The 19,072-nt window shown below is 38.3% G+C and overlaps 1 protein-coding gene across 1 annotated transcript in view; it reads left to right on the top strand.

Annotated features, from left to right (window-relative positions):
* The window catches only part of LOC145259694 (uncharacterized protein F13E9.13, mitochondrial-like), a 136,036-nt gene that overhangs the window by 78,257 nt on the left and 38,707 nt on the right, over positions 1–19,072 (top strand). The window contains exon 3 of the mRNA XM_080117363.1: positions 9,765–9,951. Within this exon, the coding sequence (XP_079973489.1) occupies positions 9,765–9,951 (187 nt within the window). The remainder of the gene's footprint in view (positions 1–9,764; positions 9,952–19,072) is intronic.

Here is a 19,072-nt window from a genome sequence, read left to right as displayed (position 1 = left end):
TTAGCAAAATGAAAGATAGAACTGAAAAGCATGAGAAGCACGTTGACAATGTAGTTTCCCTATCAATTTTGGGGACCATAAATATTAAAGCAAAACTTAGTGAGGCCTGCAGACTTTCAATCAATCATCATAGCATGAATGTTAAGAAGAACCGTGAAATTTTATCTAAAATAATATATTGTATTTTCTTTTGTGGAAACTTTGAAATTCCCTCACGAGGACATGATGAAAAAGATGATTCAGTAAATCCAAGTGTATTTAGAGGATTTTTAAATTTTGCATCTTAATTAGATCCAGATTTAAAGAATCACTTAGAAACCAGTTAATGTCTTCAAAGGTGTTTCCAAGATTATTCAGAATGACATACTTGACTGTCTTTTACAAATATACCATAATGAAATAAGGTCAGAAATTAGCAAAGCTTCCTTTGTAGCTGTCATGGCTGATGAAATAACAGATGGGTCTGAACATACACAAATGATCATTGTTTTACGGTACGTCTTGGATGAAAAAATACTTGAACGCATTTGGGGATTCTTTATTCCAGAAAACCAAACCGCTGATAGGATATCAAAATGTATTCTACAACAATTAGATATAATCCTTCAAGGGAATCGCCAAAAACTGATAGCTCAGACATTTGATGATGCAAATGTCATGAAAGGCAAAAAAGCTGGTGCTCAGGCGAAAATAAAAGCAGTTTATAGTAATGCGCATTTCACTCACTGTTATGCGCATCAACTTAATTTAATAATGAGGAATGCAGCAAGCATTACACGAAATGCTAGAATATTTATCTCTAACATTTTGGCTATTCCGACTTTCTGTTCTAGATCACCACAGCGTCTGTCCATTTTTCAAGAAGCATCTGGATGTAAGCATTCTACGTGTATCCGCCACAAGGTGAAACTTTAACATACATAAATAGAGTTCATGAAAATGTTCAAGCATAAAAAACTGTCACTGAAATTCAGTCAACATCATATTGTGAGACTAACCGTAGCCCTCGGCGCAAGAGGGTCCGTGTGTGCCTGGCGTGCGGGGTGGTGGCTGATCCTGTGGTCGGGACAGCGGAAGAAAGAGTTCCAAGATGGCGCCTGCCTGCTTTTATTAGAGACGGAATCTCGCAGGATCGCGCGGGGATGCAAATTAGCTAGGCCATCTTGAGGAATAAAAATCGGTCCATTGGAGGTGCGAGGCAGTCGGGTTCTGACGTTCGTGGCGATCAGTACAGTGACCGTTGGGTTCCGTTATTGACCGTTGGGTTCCGTTTCTATTCGTGCAGTCAGCTGAGCTTTGTTAATTACCTTCGCGCCGTGGCTGTCATTGTTTGTTGGTTCGCTGTGTGTTGCCGTGGTTCTTCAGTGAAACGCTTCGTCGCCCACGACGAGACTCCCCGTCTCCTACACGTCGGAAGCTACACAAGATACTCTTACAAGCTATTTCGGCCCCCCCACTCCGAACTTGGTTTTCTTTTCTTCAATCGCGGATAGGTTCGATCTAAAGTTGATACCGGAATTCGACGGATACGACTCAGCTGGGTTGAGAAGGTCGAGTTACATTGTCAGCTGTCCGGCGTGAAAAATATCGAGCGCGTGATTCCTCTGCGGCTTACCGGCGGGGCCTTCGCTGTATATCAGCAACTCAGCGCTGAGGAGAAGTGTGACTACTCGAGTATCAAGGCGGCATTGTACAGGGCGTTCGCCACTGACCCCGCCACTGCAAGGGAGCAGTTTGAGACGAGGTCTATACGCTTGGGCGAAACTGTGGACGTGTATCTCGCTAAGCTTAAGAAGCTGACGGTGTTGTTCGGCGGTCTTCCCGAGAGGGCCCTAGCCTACAAATTACTGTCAGGACTCCCCGCTGGAGCAAAGCAGCTCCTGCGAGCAACCTCTACCATGTCCTCACTACCGCTGAGTGACCTAGTGGACAGAGCCAGGACAATAATGAAGGATGACTCTACGGTGCAGGAACCGGTAGTCGCCGTCGCACAGGCCCCACCAAGTGGCGAAGGACCGTCTCAGGGACCCAGCCCGCAAGGTGATGTCATCTGCTACAGATGCAACGGGCGGGGCCACATGGCAAGAAATTGTAGAAGGCGGTCGACGGCTGTTCGCTGCTACCGCTGTAACAAGACTGGGCACATGGCCCGAGACTGTGCGGGAAACGGGGACAAGGTGCCAGTGCCGACCTCTTCCCCGAACAGAAAATAAACAAGGCGCTCCCTGTCATTCAGGTCCGAGTTAATGACACGTTATGTTCAGTCCTCCTTGATTCCGGTTGCTCCCGCACCATAGTGTGTGCGGATTTCTGTCGGGCGTGGAAAAAGAAGAATGTCAGGATAACTACCATTACTGGAAAAATATGAATGTGTTGCGGCGTGGGTGTGGTACACATTCGCACAAGAACTGGAAACTCGGCCAACGTCGAAGCGCTGGTGACACGTGAAAAGCCGCTGAGTTTCGACCTGTTGCTAGGCTACGATGCCATCAAAGCCCTGGGCGGCGTGCGCATAACGCGCGCTGGCATTGTAGAGTTTCAGGATAGGCCCCTGGTGTGCGCAGCACTAAGAGTCGACCAGCCGGACTTCAGTGCAGAGTTCGACGACCAACAGAAGGCGTGGACCGCCACTTGGAGGTGGTCAGAAGACAAGGAACTGGCCAAACTACAAAACAAAGTGGCAGAGTACCGTATGCCCGACCAGATTAGGCCTGCATACGAAAGCGAGCTCCGTGAATGGATTAAGAACGGTTGGCTGATTCCATACCCCTACGACAAACTTGGACCCCCCCAAGGGCCTGATACCACTGATGGCAGTTGCCCAACCTAACAAGTCAAAGGTGAGGCCGGTAATGGACTACCGCGAGTTGAATGCGCACGTTGATGCGTTCACAGCGGATGCCGACGTCTGTGCCAACAAGCTGCGAGAGTGGCGCTGGCAGGGGTCCAATGTGTCCCTACTGGACTTGAGAAAAGCATACTTGCAGGTCCGGATCGGCGAGGCTATGTGGCCTTTCCAGACAGTGATGTTTTCCGGGAAAAGATACTGTCTTACGCGACTCGGATTTGGGCTAAACGTAGCACCCCAGATTATGAAGGTTATCGTCAATGCCATGTTGTCACAAGAAGAATGGATTAGAAAGGGAACATCGGCGTACATTGACGATATATACGTGAACGAAGATATCGTGTCATCTTCGCGCGTAAGATCCAAACTTGCCGAGTTAGGTCTAAACTGCAAGGACTCTGAGCGGCTTGAGGATGGCGCCCGCGTATTGGGCTTGAGCGTTCAAGAGGAGTGAGGGATCCTGAAGTGGAGGCGTGGAACCGCAGTTCCCGACATACCCGACGTTTACACAAGACGTGCCGTGTTCTCCCTGTGCGGGAAACTTGTGGGGCACCTTCCAGTATGCGGATGGGTTCGTGCGGCGACAGGCGTCATAAAAAGGAGGGCAAATGCGGTCACCAAAGGCTGGGACGATGAGATAACCGACGAACTATTGGTTCGAATGTTAAAGGAGACCGTCGCTAGTGTGAAAAAGAATGACCCCACCACAGGGGACTGGTGCGTGCAGGGAGACGAACTGAGCGTGTGGGTGGATGCAAGTTCTCTAGCGATCGGTGTAGTTTTGGAGAAAGATGGGGCTGTAGTTGAGGATGCCTGCTGGCTGCGACCGGCGAATGATGCTGCCCATATCAACCTGGCAGAACTCGACGCTGTAATAAAGGGCATTAACCTGGCACTTCAATGGGAAGTGAAGAAACTGCGTGTGCACATTGACTCACTTTGCGTGCACCACTGGGTGTCGGACACACTCACGAGCAAGGCCAGGGCACGCACCAAGGCAGCCAGCGAAATGCTGATAACACGGAGGCTGGAGACTGTGAAAAAACTGGTGACGGAGTACAACCTGTCCGTAGACGTAGTGCTCGTCACCTCGGACTACAACCTTGCCGACAAGCTCACTCGGGTACCACGGAGATGGTATGAGGCTATGTAGAAAGAAGTTAAGCCATTGCCTCTGTGTGCTGCCTCCGTCGAGGAGGACAAAATCAGGAAGATACATCACGACAGTGGGCACCCCGGAGTACAACGGACCTACTACTTTGTGAAGTTGGCTAGACCATCAATACCAAAAAGCGCAGTAAGAGCAGTGGTCAAGGAGTGCCAAACGTGCCAGTCCATCGACCCCGCCCCAGCCAGATGGCGGAAAGGACAGCTGGGAGTGGACGCGACCTGGAGTCGGTTGGGTATGAATATAACCCACTACGGCAGCCAACACTTCCTCACGCTGATAGACTGCGGGCCAACGAGGTTCGCGATTTGGCGCCAATTAGCGAGGCAGGATTCCACCAGTGTCATCCACGAATTGGAATCCATATTCTACGAAAGGGGGCCGCCTGAGGAGATCCTCACGGATAACGACACGGCGTTCTGCAGCAGGGAATTCCGGCATTTTATGGACAACTGGGGGATCCGCCTTCGACACCGATGCGCGTATGTGCCGAGCGGCAACGGCATAGCGGAGCGGTGCCACCGAACCGTGAAGAGGATCGCGGCCAGGAAGAAGTGTACGATCGCGGAGGCGGTTTACAGATACAACACAACGCCTAAGGACGCCGTGACTGGCGGCAGTGCGCCCGCTGATGCAATTCACCACTACCACGTGCGCGTCAAGGACATTGAAGTGTGTCTACCCGACCAACGAGAACCCCAGTGGACGTACCAAGTGGGAGACACCGTCTGGGTGAAGCCACCCGGCGGTCGGTGCACCAGCAGCTTTTGGAGGGGGCGGGTCACCGGCGTCATCAGTGAACAGGCCATACTAGTCGATGATACTCTGCGCCACGTAAGGGATATCCGGCCCGTTCTAAGCGCTGACCAATCGGCGAGCAGTTGAAGTAGCGAGTCATCCGACGATGAGCGATGGATCCAACCCGTGCCCCACGAACCTGGTGACTCAACTGCGAGCAGTGGAAGGAGCGAGTCATCCAACGATGAGCGATGGATCCAACCTGTGCCCCACGAACCTGATGACTCAACTGCGAGCTCTAATGCTGATGCTGATGCTTCCGATGCCACTTCTGAGAGCTCCGATGAGGAAGTCCCGGCAATACCCCTCCGCAGGAGTGCTCGAATCAAACGGCCATGTCCGCCGTGTCACGTATGTGATCTGGAGACCAGGGGGGAGTGTGAGACTAACCGTAGCCCTTGGCACAAGTGGGTCCGTGTGTGTCTGGCGTGCGGGGTGGTGGCTGATCCTGTGGTCGGGGCAGCGGAAGAAAGAGTTCCAAGATGGCGCCTGCCTGCTTTTATTAGAGACGGAATCTCGCAGGATCGCAAATTAGCTAGACCATCTTGAGGAATAAAAATCGGTCCATTGGAGGTGCGAGGCAGTCGGGTTCTGACGTTCATGGCGATCAGTACAGTGACCGTTGGGTTCCGTTATTGACCGTTGGGTTCCGTTTCTATTTGTGCAGTCAGCTGAGCTTTGTTAATTACCTTTGCGCCGTGGCTGTCATTGTTTGTAGTTCGCTGTGTGTTGCCGTGGTTCTTCAGTGAAACGCTTCGTCGCCCACGATGAGACTCCCCGTCTCCTACACGTCGGAAACTACACAAGATACTCTTACACATATATAGATTAGACCGTTGCAGAAGCGACAGGAATTCTGAAATATTTGAACGATGAAAATTTCATATTTTGGTTTGAGCTATTTCATAAAATTATGTCTCATGTTGAAATTATTTCTCGGGAAATTAGCATATATAAAGTCAATGAATACATAACAAATTTCAAAACTGCTATTTTAGAGATAAGAAACACCAAATACTGTGAAAATTCTTCACAAGCACTCAAGGGCGAAGCTAAAGAACTGTGTGACTATATATCTGTTGATATAACGGACAGATATTCTTCAACTAAACATTTAATACTTGCTAAATTGTTTTACAAGATAAACTTTGCTAGTTTTAAGAAAAAAAAACTACCTACAGAAGAGATATCCTTGACAACTGAAGCATATCCCATGATTGACAAAGAAAAGTTTGAAACTGAGCTAGAAATATTTTATAGTAGGTCAGATATCCATGAGTATTGCAAAGTAATTGATCTCCTGAAATTTATTTTGGAAAAAAAATTTAAACGATGTTCTTAGTGAAATCACAAAACCCATAAAAATTATCTTGACAATTCCCATGACTACATAAGAGATAGAACGTTGTTTTTCAACTCTGAAAAGAATAAAAACTTTTCTAAGGAACACCATGGGTTGCGAAAGACTAAATGCACTTGCAGTGCTTTCAATTGATAAAAACGTCCTTCAGCAGTCATTCAGAAGTTAAGGAGAAAATTATCAATCTTTTTTCACAAATTAAAACAAGAAGAATGGAGTTTACTTTCAAATGAATGTAATAAGTAAAATATTTACATCTATTTAGGATTCCTTTAAGTTATTGTATTTTTATACGTGTGCATACGTATAAATTATGTATAATTTTATGTTTGTTTTATTTTTACACAATATTAAAAAAAATAGGTGTTTTCTTTATAACAGCACCCCCACTAATCTTAGGCACGAGCCGCCACTGCACAGTACACTGATTAACCCTTATCCTTGAGTGGCCTACGGAATCTGATAAGTGATAACTCCCATGTAAAAAGTATTTTGGTTTAAAAAAAAACTTAATAAGCTGTGTGTGTGTGTATATATATATATATATATATATATATATATATATATATATATAAATTTATGAAATCAAAGGGATGTAGTGTTTACCTGATATACGGAATGGTAAACTTCAAACTAATATAAATACCAGTATTTATATATAGATAATTTAATCCCAACTGAATAAAAACAGCTCACTACGCAATAGAGAGTAATAAATAAGAGAAAGAAAATTAAAATTGTAAAAAGAAAATTAAAATTGTAAGTTGAACTTTACAATCAAAATTTATCGTTCAATTGAATAGTCAAAAAAAAACAATTTACTAAGTGTCGAACAATAAATTTTGATTGTAAATGTCAACTTACGGTTTTAATTTTCTTTCTCTTATATATATATATATATATATATATATATATATATATATATAAATTCGTATTCCTGTCTGTTTGTTTGTTCACAGCTGATTAATATATACAAAAATCCATTACTTTATCATGTTATTCATTCCTATATATATATATATATATACTATGATTATTGCAAAATATAAGATTAAAGAGGTGACGTCATTTGCATATTACATTAAGGAAAATCGACTTTATTAAATAGTGGTGTATTAGTTATTGTTTATAGTGAGAGAATTATTGTAAGTGTTCTATTTAAGTTTATTATTTAAATTTGATTTATATTGATAACATATTTAATTTATTTTTACCGACATTAAATTTTTTATGAATCAGTTTGAGTTATTTCCCTTGGGCACATACGTTGTTCTTTTTGTTTTTGTTTTCTTTTTCTAAAAACTTTCAAGCATTATTTTTGGAATCAGTTTAAATGAAATAATTTCCATGATTTCGCAATTAACGTTGTGGTCCAGTGAATTTTTATTTTAAAATAAACAAACAATTCAATTCAACTACGATTATTTATTCAAAGCAAAAAAAAAAAAAGAAAAAACAACGTTTATTTACGTTTTTTTTACCAGTTTTTATTTTTCTTCACATTTTTTTGATATCGTAACTAATTTCTTTTTTTCTTTTAATAACGCAATAAGTCATAACTCATAATTTTTATAACATAAACATTCGGTTAACACAAATTCTACTTTGGTATTTTTGAAACTGAATTATTTACAGTTTGTTTTCATTGCAACAGGCCGTAAAGACAAATCTTTCTAGACTGAGGTAGTATAAAAGAAATTCGCTTAAACTGGAATATAGTCATAAAAAGGTGCTCAATATCCGGAGAATAGCTTCTCTTCATATCCCTTCTGCCAAAATATCTGGTGGAGAGTGTGTCACGTACTTCTTTTTTTTGGGGGGGAGGGGGTTACATTTTCGTTTTTTAATTTTTTTATTTTGGAAATTTTTGTTGGGGTAACGATGGAATTGACATATAATAATGAAAAACTGCTCAATATTCTTAGTATAGCAGGTGTGGCCAAACCGAACTTCATGTCGACCCTGGCAACGCTGGGTATCCATGGTAGTATATATATATATATATATATATATATATATAACATAATCATGTTGACACACCAGTTCTTGCCAGATTACTGATTTTAAGCAATGATGAGCCTAGCCAATACCAGATAGGTGACCATTTGGGAAGATTAGTGCTGTATGTACCGCGTTGAGACGTAGAACTTCCACGGTTGTTATCTAGATGTGTGTTTAATCCACTGCAAGAGATACACCCTTGATCTTTGTTAACACATGCATCTAGAAGGAAAGCACTGATGTAAAAGCATGTTTTCTCTGTTTTGTAGCAATTATTTGCACTGGCTGAGAGTTGCAGCAGTTCCAAAAAAAATATGGATGGTTCTACATAAAATCCTTCACCATTACAAACAAATCATCTGTGTGGATTTTGAACAACTTAGTTGTTGTATGAAGCCCACACATCAAAATCGACGGGAGAGTTCCTTATATCTATCTGTATGTGAGTGTGTGTGAGTTCATTCCCTACGGACTCAGAAATAGCTGAGCCAATTTTTAAAAAGTTTCATACAAAAATACTTCATGTATCTGGGAGTGTTCTTACATAGGTTTTGTATTGAAATGCGTCTGATAAGTATTGAAAATTGATAATCAAGGAGGAAAACGCTGATGTAAAATCTGAGGTCTACTTGCACCGACTGAGATTAGCAGTTGTACCAAAAACTGTGGTTCGTTCTACACAAAGCATTCACCACTATAAACAAATCATCTATGTCGATTTCCAAACAACTTAACTGTTGTGTCAGACCTCATACCTCGAAATTGACGGGAGAATCATATATATATATATATATATATATATATATATATATATATATATATATATGATTCTCCCGTCAATTTCGTGGTATGAGGTCTGACACAACAACTAAGTTGTTTGGAAATAAAACAACATATATATATATATATATATATATGTTGTTTTATTTTTTTTTTATTACCGTTTTATCTGTTTAGTTACACATGTTTCGGTTACCGAATCATATTTACGATCCAGTAACTTCATCAGACTTTACAGAAATGCAATAGTATTGAGCACTTTCTTCAAGTTTTTATTAATTACCATTTTTACTATATATATACATATATATGGCACATTCATGTCGATACACTAGTTCTCACCAAATCACCAAAGTTAAGCAACATTTAGCCTACGTAACTATTTGGGAAGTCTAGGGGCTGCATGTACCGCGCCAAGTTGTAGAAATTTCCAGGTTGGTATCTGAGGATACATTAATTCACTGGGAGAGATGCACCCCCAGTCTTCATTAAGACATGCATCTAGAAGGTAACACTGATGTAAAAACCTGCTGTCTACTGTATACTCTATCCTGTGGCTGTCATCAACACTGACAAAGGTTAGCAGTAATACCAAAAGTGTAGTTGGTTCTATACAAAGCCTTCACCACTATAAAAAAATCATGTGTGGATTTCCGAGCAACTTAGTTGTTGTGGGGGAAGCTCATACATTGAAATCGACAGGAGAGTCCATCATATGTTGAAATTATTACTGAATTAATTAAATTGAATTTCTATTTACCATTTAAACATTGTTCATTTTTTTTTTTGTTTCTTCATCAATCTTTTAGGATGGCATCATGTTGGAGAATATGCACGACATTCCTTACCTGCACACCAAAGATGTGGGACCTGAAATAACTGCTTCTATGGCTGTTGTGGCAAGCAAAGTGAGAGAAGTGTTCGACAAGAAACCGGTTGGAATCCAGATATTAGCTGGTGCCAATGAATCCGCTATCGCCGTCGCAAAAGCATCAGGTACTCTTTACTTATATGATCTTCCAAATTGAAAACGAAAAAAATGAAAAAGAAAGCTAAAAGATGACGGTAAGGCAAAAAGAAGATGACTGTAAAGCTAAAAGATGATGGTAAGAAAAAAGAAGATGATGATAAAGCTAAAAAATGATGATGGTAAAGCTAATAGATGATGATGGTAAAGCTCAAATAAGATGAAGGTAAAGCAAATAGAAGATGATGGTGAAGCTAAAAGAAGATGATGGTAAAGCTAAAAGATCATGATGGTAAAGCTAAAAGAAGCTGATGGTTAAACTAAAGGAAGATGATGGTGAAGCCAAAAAAAAGATGATCGTAAAGCTAAAAGAAGATGATGGTAAAACTAAAAGATGATGATAGTAAAGCTTAAAAATGAGGATGGTAAAGCTAAAAGATGATGATGGTAAAGCAAAAAGAAGATGATGGTAAAGCGAAAAAATGATGATGGTAAAGCTAAAAGATGATGATGGTAAAGCGAAAAGATGATGATGGTAAAGCGAAAAGATGATGATGGTAAAGCGAAAAGATGATGATGGTAAAGCGAAAAGATGATGAAGGTAAAGCTAAAAGATGATGATGGTAAAGCGAAAAGATGATGAAGGTAAAGCGAAAAGATGATGATGGTAAAGCGAAAAGATGATGAAGGTAAAGCGAAAAGATGATGATGGTAAAGCGAAAAGATGATGATGGTAAAGCGAAAAGATGATGATGGTAAAGCGAAAAGATGATGAAGGTAAAGCTAAAAGATGATGATGGTAAAGCAAAAAGAAGATGATGGTAAAGCGAAAAAATGATGATGGTAAAGCTAAAAGATGATGATGGTAAAGCGAAAAGATGATGATGGTAAAGCGAAAAGATGATGATGGTAAAGCGAAAAGATGATGATGGTAAAGCGAAAAGATGATGAAGGTAAAGCTAAAAGATGATGATGGTAAAGCGAAAAGATGATGAAGGTAAAGCTAAAAGATGATGATGGTAAAGCGAAAAGATGATGAAGGTAAAGCGAAAAGATGATGATGGTAAAGCAAAAAAATGATGATGGTAAAGCTAAAAGATGATGATGGTAAAGCTAAAAGATGATGATGGTAAAGCGAAAAGATGATGAAGGTAAAGCGAAAAGATGATGATGGTAAAGCGAAAAGATGATGATGGTAAAGCGAAAAGATGATGATGGTAAAGCGAAAAGATGATGATGGTAAAGCGAAAAGATGATGATGGTAAAGCGAAAAGATGATGAAGGTAAAGCTAAAAGATGATGATGGTAAAGCGAAAAGATGATGAAGGTAAAGCGAAAAGATGATGATGGTAAAGCGAAAAGATGATGAAGGTAAAGCGAAAAGATGATGATGGTAAAGCGAAAAGATGATGAAGGTAAAGCGAAAAGATGATGATGGTAAAGCGAAAAGATGATGAAGGTAAAGCTAAAAGATGATGATGGTAAAGCAAAAAGAAGATGATGGTAAAGCGAAAAAATGATGATGGTAAAGCTAAAAGATGATGATGGTAAAGCGAAAAGATGATGATGGTAAAGCGAAAAGATGATGATGGTAAAGCGAAAAGATGATGAAGGTAAAGCGAAAAAATGATAATGGTAAAGCTAAAAGATGATGATGGTAAAGCTAAAAGAAGATGATGGTAAAGCGAAAAGATGATGAAGGTAAAGCGAAAAAATGATAATGGTAAAGCTAAAAGATGATGATGGTAAAGCGAAAAGATGATGATGGTAAAGCGAAAAGATGATGATGGTAAAGTTAAAAGATGATGAAGGTAAAGCGAAAAAATGATAATGGTAAAGCTAAAAGATGATGATGGTAAAGCTAAAAGAAGATGATGGTAAAGTTAAAAGATGATGAAGGTAAAGCGAAAAAATGATAATGGTAAAGCTAAAAGATGATGATGGTAAAGCTAAAAGAAGATGATGGTAAAGTTAAAAGATGATGAAGGTAAAGTTAAAAGATTACAGTAAGGCAAAAAGAAGATGACTGTAAAACTAAAGATGGCGATAAAACTTAAAGAAGATGTGAGATCCTGTTACCAGTCATGATATGTGGAGATATTGAAGAGTCGACTATGACCGACTACATATTGAGGGAAATAGAAAACCATCTGCCCCTAAAATGTGAAAAATTATAGACAGAGAAGAATGGTAGAGAATAAGATGATTCAAAGAGGCAAGGCTTATGCTGGACAGTGATCATCTATTAGACTTAATATAGAATCTAATTGGAACGCTTACCTCTAAATAATAAAGTCATTATTAATAATATGTGGTAATAAAATAGTGATCTATGTTGATAAGTAGGGCTATGACAATGGAATAGTCTTATCATTTTTTTGACTTTCGAGCATATATCCGGCACAGTTAATCAACCGAGAATCACATCCCTCTATATGAAAGCATATAAGATATCAACGGATACACACTCGAGAGTCACAACAATGTAAAGAATATGCTGTTCTCCTAGCCCTAGTGATAAGTAAGATTGTACATCAAAAAACAAGAATAGGTTTAAGGCATCCAAAATTCATACTAGAATCGTCTACAAGGACCCTTGGCGCAACAAAAAAGTGATGCCTTTAATTGAGTTGTAAATAAGACAAGTATAATTCACATTGGGATATAGCACTTACCTTTTAAACTTCAATGCATGATTTGAATTGATTGTTTGTAGTTTTATGATGAAAACTTTTATTTTTTTTTTAAGAACTTTGCAAAGAAAAAAATATTATTATAACACGCTTTTGTGTTGTGTACATCAAGATGACGGTAAAGCTAAAAGAGAATTATGGCGGACATGCTTAAAGAAGATTGCGGTAAAACTAAAAAGATGAAGATAATGTTAAAATAAGATGACAGTAAGGCAAAAAGAAGATGACTGTAAAGCTAAAAATAGATGCTGGTAAGGCTTAAAGAAGATGGTGGTAAAGCTAAAAGAAGATGGCGGTAAAGCTAAAAGAAGATGACAGTAAACCTAAAGGAGATGGCCATTGAACACGCTATAGATATCCAATATCTTTTTGTAAATAAGAATGCATTATTTGAATGGCATAATCAAGAATCAACCATAACAGAAGTAAATATTAAAAGTTGTTTTCAGAGGAGAATGCAAGAAAAAATTCCGTATATGGTTTTATGTTGTCTTTTGAAAGTTTCGTCTCAGCACACAACCTTCCATTCAAAAATCCAAATATTTCAGATTTGCATTAAATTTGATCCATAGTCATTAGGCACCAATTAAGCAAGATTCCCTGAATTTCAGTTTCTTCTTAAGACTCCTTTAGTTCTCTCTTTGCCCTAGCTGAAATGAATGGCTCTGTCTTTGAGGAAGACCCTTGCTTTGTAAAGCTCTTAGGACCAAGGTTCATTCAATAATTGAAATGGATATAACTTACATCAGATCCATTGCTAAGGTTGCTAACGAAATGGTTGGATCATTCTACCACTCCAGAAAATACCTGACTCCAGATTCACTACCTGTATAAGGGTCAAATTTGCCCTAAGCTTCTGAGCTTGACCTTTACTCCTGATCTTAAATGGAATACATACATCAAATCTGTTGCCAAGGCCGCTGGAAAAATGGTGGGATCCTTCTATCGATCCAGTAGATATCTCACTGCTGATGCAATTCTCTATCTATATAAGAGCCAGGTACGTCCAAGGATGGAGTACTGTTGCCACATCTGGGCAAGAGCTGCTAGAAAGGACTTGTCCTGCCTTGATAGAGTTCAAAATAAACTTCGTAGCCTCGTAGGAGAGAGATGTCCTTTTCTCTTCCCTGCAACCTCTTTTGCACAGAAGAGATGCTACGAGTTTGTCTCTGCTTTATCGTTATTTTCATGGAAAGTGTTCGACTGAGCTCCAGTCTATGGTCCCCCCTTGCCAAACTTTCACAAGAAACACTCGTCTAGCTGAAAACACTATCAATAATTCCCCCCACTCTTTATCTGTGCCTAAACCTAAATGTAGATTCCATGAACAAAGCTTCTTTCTTGGAACTGCACACCTGTGGAATTGTCTTCCGTTTTCCTGCTTTCCGGCTAACTACAATATGGTTGTCTTCAAGTCTAACGTAAACAAGTTCTTGATGAGCCGTTCCATATAAGTTAACAAATTTACCGAATTGATTACTATATTGTCCAATTTCTGCTGTACACTCTTTAACCCTTAACCTCGAGTGGCCTCTTGGCCTTGATAATATGGTGATGTCTGTGTGAAAAAAAAAAAAAAAAGATGGAATACTGGTGTCACATCTGGAGAGGTACCACTATGAGCATTCTTCCTTGCCTTGACAGAGTAGAAAATTCACTTTGAAATCTAGTGGGAGACAATCTTTTCTCTACAGTCCCTTTCTCACAGAAGAAACCTTGCTAGTTGCTCTCTATTTCATCATTATTTTCTATGTAAGTGCTCAATTTTTAAGAGGGTTTTAGAAGGCACATTATTGGCACAATTTTCCATTTTGAAAATTCCAATATTTGAGATTTGGATTGAATTTTATCCATAGTCATTAGGCAGCAATTAAAGCAAGATTCCTTGAATTCAAATTTATTCTTAAAACCATTAAGTGTAAGCCTCGAATTTTAGATAATGTCTAGAATCAAAATCATTCAATGAATTTTGATTAAAATTGAAACAAGGATTCTAAACATAAGGTTTACTTGCTATTATATGATGATTTTAATCTTTGTAAGGAGGGCATAAAAGTGGTGTAAAGCTGTTCTGTTTATATTATGGTGATCATATGAATCCTAACACATGTTTTACATTTTATTTTTATTTTTAACGAAATTTTTCCTCCCCTTTATTCCTCATCGATTTGAATTGTAGAACAGTGATTTTTGAAAAAAAAAACACCAAACAAACAAAAAACAAAACAAAACAAAAAACTTCAACTGGAATGTATGTCCGAGTGGCCTTTTCATTATTGAAGACGAGATCTTCTGCTGCCAAATTCTGAGTTGATTTAGAACATTACTTTGACTGCTATCTAAACATCAATCAACCTTTCCAACTCGGATTCAGTTAAATGTCATTCTTGTAAACAATTGACTCTGCCCTGACAAGGTGAGAAAAGTAGGGCATAACAGGTTTTTGTGCACCTCATTCCTATCAGTCTTACCATTTGAAAAGTTTTATATCAAATTGAATGCGCTCAAGTACTCAGCCAACAAGTACATCCATGTAAAATGCTGATATTGCCATAATCGTTATACGCGGCCATTTTGTTTTTTGTTATTTCGTTTTTAGTTATTTTGCTATTTATTTGGCTATTTTGTTTCTGGCTACTTTGTTTTCGGCCATTTTGTTTTCAGCCATTTTGTTGTTGGCCATTTTATTTTCGGCCATTTTGTTGTTAGCCATTTTGTCTTCAGCCATTTTGTTTTCGGCCATTTTGTTTTCAGCCATTTTGTTTTCAGTCATTTTGTTTATCAATCTTGAATCACATGATCTTATCATTCTTAATATTTACATATTATCCTTTTTGATGCTTTTCTTATTTTAATAATTGAATTTCAACATTTAATGAAAAATAAAAAAAATTAAATATAAAGACAGGGTTAAATAGCAATCTCCCTGACATATTGATACTTGATTTAGACCATCTTATTTTTCATTTTTTGTATCACAGTTATTGGCAGAAATATATTTTATTTTACTTCAGTTTTTTTCTGAATCTGTCTATGTGCTGAGCCAACAAGTACATCCATAGGAAATACTGACGGTGTCATAATTGTTATATGTCGCCATTTTTTTTTTTTTTGTTCAGCCATTTTGATTTTGGTTATTTTGTTTATCAATCTTGAATCGCATCGTCTTATCATTTTTAATATTTATATATTATCCTTCTTGATGCTTCTCTTATTTTAATAATTCAGCTTAAACAGTTAATGAAAAAAAAAAAAATTAATATAAAGTCAAACCTAAATAGCAATCTCTCTGACATATTGATACTCTTTTTTGTTTTTCCTTTCATTATATTATATATATATATATATATATATATATATATATGTCTTATTTCACTTCACTTTTTTTTTCTGAATACTTTTATACTGGACCAACGGGTACATCCATGGGAAATGCTGATATTGTCATAATCTTTGCATGCATCCATTTCCTTTGTGACCACTTTGCTTATCAATCTGAGTTGCTTAATCTTATTGCTCTTTTATTTATACCCCCTTTTTTATACCCCCTTTTTTATATACGTCTTTTTATTATCTCTCTTTTGTTATCCCTCTCTTTTTTTTTAAACGTCTTTTTACATCTCTTTTTTTTTTCATCCCTTCCTTTTTTTCACCCTTCTCTCTCTTTTCATCTCTCTTTATTTACTCTGGCTGATGGAATGAGAACATGCTACCCTTATGAGTTAAATAAAGAGTTCTGTTCCAAATTCCATACAAATTCCTGAATTCAACAGAAAGATTCTTGGTATTACTACAGGAATCTGCACAGAATTTCAAACAGAACCCGTTATTTAAGCCATATGAATAGAATGCTGATGAACCGCCCCCTTAAGTAAGACACTTTATCAAATCTCCAATACTAACGTACTGTAAACGCAATAACCCTTATCCCCGAGTGGTTTCCGGGCCTTGATAAGGGGTGGCCACCTTGTAAAAAAAAAAAAAAAAAGAATGCCCACTTTCTGTCAGCCATGACTGGATAGAAGTCTTAAGTAATTTGCAGTTGTATTTTTTAGCGTTGCCTGCACTGAGGATTGAATCTTACAACTGAATTTTACCAAGTACTTTATCCACTATGCCATGGGTCCTTGCAAATTTCCGAGTTTGATGGAAAAATTCCAGAGTTCAACAAAAAGATTCTGGGACCTGAAGAAGGCTGGAGGTTACGTTGGCTAAAACTTGTGAGAATTATACTCAAGATAAGAATACTAGTCCGTTGCCAAGGTTGCTAGAAAAATAGTGGGATCCTTTTATCGATCCAGTAGATATCTCACTGCTGATGCAATTCTCTACTTATATAAGAGCCAGATACGTTCAAGGATGGAGTATTGTTGCCACATCTGCTAGAAAGACCTTATCCTGCCTTGGCAGAGTTCAAAATAGACTTCGTAGCCTAGTAGGGAATGCCCTTTTCTCTTCCGTGCAACCTCTTTCTCACAGAAGAGACACGAGCCTGTCTCTGTTTTATCATTATTTTCATGGCAAATGTTCGTCTGAGCTCCAATCTATGGGTCTGCCTTGCTAAACTTTCACAAGAAACACTCATCTAGCTGAAAACACTATCAATAATTTCCCCTAAATGCCTAAACCTAAACGTAGATTCCATGAACAAAGCTTCTTTCTTAGAACTGCATGCCTGTGGAATTGTCTTCCGTTTTCCTGCTTTCCAACTGACTACAATATGGTTGTCCTCAAGTAGCCTCCGGGCCTTGATAAATGGTGACTCCTATGTGAACAAATAAAATAAAAAGAATCCAAATAATTCAACATCTTGTTGTTTCAACTTGTTTATGATAATCATTGTGCAAAATATATAAGAATATAAATAGCATCCATGATTTTGTTTGTCAAGATGGAAGCAATGTTGTTAAACCAACTTGTAAATATTTACCGTTTGCCATATTTGACCTTTTAAAGCAATAGTTTACTGAGACTTCATGAAAACAAAAAAAAAATCGCATTTAATGAAAATATATTTGGTACAGCATTTGTCTTTTTATAACGTGTCAGCTTTTAAATGATGCATGATGTCATCTTTTGAAATGGCTGACCTTCAATTTTTTTTTTTTTTTTTTTACACAGAGATCACCACTTATTAAGGCCTGGAAGCCACCCGAGGATAAGCGTTAATGGGTCTACATTAGTCAATGTGATTCTAGCATAGTAAACATAAGTAGTGGGAATTTTGAAAATTGGATTACTTAGGCAGACGGTTCATCAAGAACTTGTTTACATTGGACTTGAAGACAATCAGATTGTAGTCAGCTGGAAAGCAGGCGATCGGAAGAGAGTTCCACAGCTTTTAAATTAAATGATGTATAATGTCATCTTTTGAAATAGCTGACCTTCAATTTTTTTTTTTTCTCTCTTTTTCGTTTCAAGCAAGACATATTGCCACTTAGAATATAAAGGGGCTACTATTTGGGATCATGTCTAACAGGGGACAGGGTACGGGGGGGGGAATTCAGAAGAAAGATTCCTGTTCACATTAGATTTAAACTTCTGCATGTTAGTACAATCAGGAAAGCAGGAAACAGGTAGGGGATTCCAAAGCCTAGCAGTTTGAGGGAAAAAACTAGTAGAGTAGAAGACTTTTTGGCGTTTTGGGAGCTCAACAGTGAAGGGGTGGGATTTTGTCACTGCATCTCCCACTCCCTCCTATTATGCGATATGGAGTTCCACTAGAAAACTTCTCTTTCTAAACAAAGTAATGAGTTAATTTTTTAAATCGACAATGAAACCAAAATCATCTAATTTTAATTACATTTTCAGCAATTCACAACTAAAGAAAAATCTTCATGGTGTGTACGTATCACGCAAATTGATCAAGTAAATACTTTTTACAAAAAAGAAAATCAAATTTTATGACTACATGATGATCGATGATCTTCCAGTGCCAATTTGAAATTCGTTATATGCGGTCACTTTGTTTTTAGACATTTTAGTTTCGATTATTTCATTTTGGGTTATTTTGCTTTTTTCTTTTGTTTTTTTTTTTTGTTTTGTTTTTTGGCTATTTTGCTTTCGGCCATTTTGTTTTTGGCCATTTTGTATTTTTTTGTGTTTGAAATTCATTACCAGTTAACTGCCTCTTAAAATAGCTCTTAAGAAATAGTTTAGAATACATCATTGTAATGCCCCGGAATTTCGCTTAATCGCTTGAAAATGATTTTATTTATAACTACTATGCTATCCTCTACGTGTACAAGTCAAATACAACTCAGGATGGAATACTGCTGTCACGTTTGGGTTGGAGCTCCTAAAAGTATCCGCGACTGCCTTGACGACTTTATGACTTTAGGACAACTTTGGTTTCTGCTTCCTCTTTATTTCATAAACTTTTTAAAAGTTTCAATGCATTAAAACTTTTAACAAGTTTATTTTTTAAAAGCTTTCAAATCTGCTAGGTCTTTTCAGC

This window comes from Euprymna scolopes, chromosome 35, assembly GCF_053919585.1.
Source record: "Euprymna scolopes isolate OS-2025 chromosome 35, ASM5391958v1, whole genome shotgun sequence".
In the NCBI taxonomy this organism is placed as follows: Eukaryota; Metazoa; Mollusca; class Cephalopoda; order Sepiida; family Sepiolidae; genus Euprymna; species Euprymna scolopes.
The sequence above is the reverse complement of the archived record's forward strand: the minus strand, read 5'-3'. Positions and strand labels throughout refer to the sequence as shown.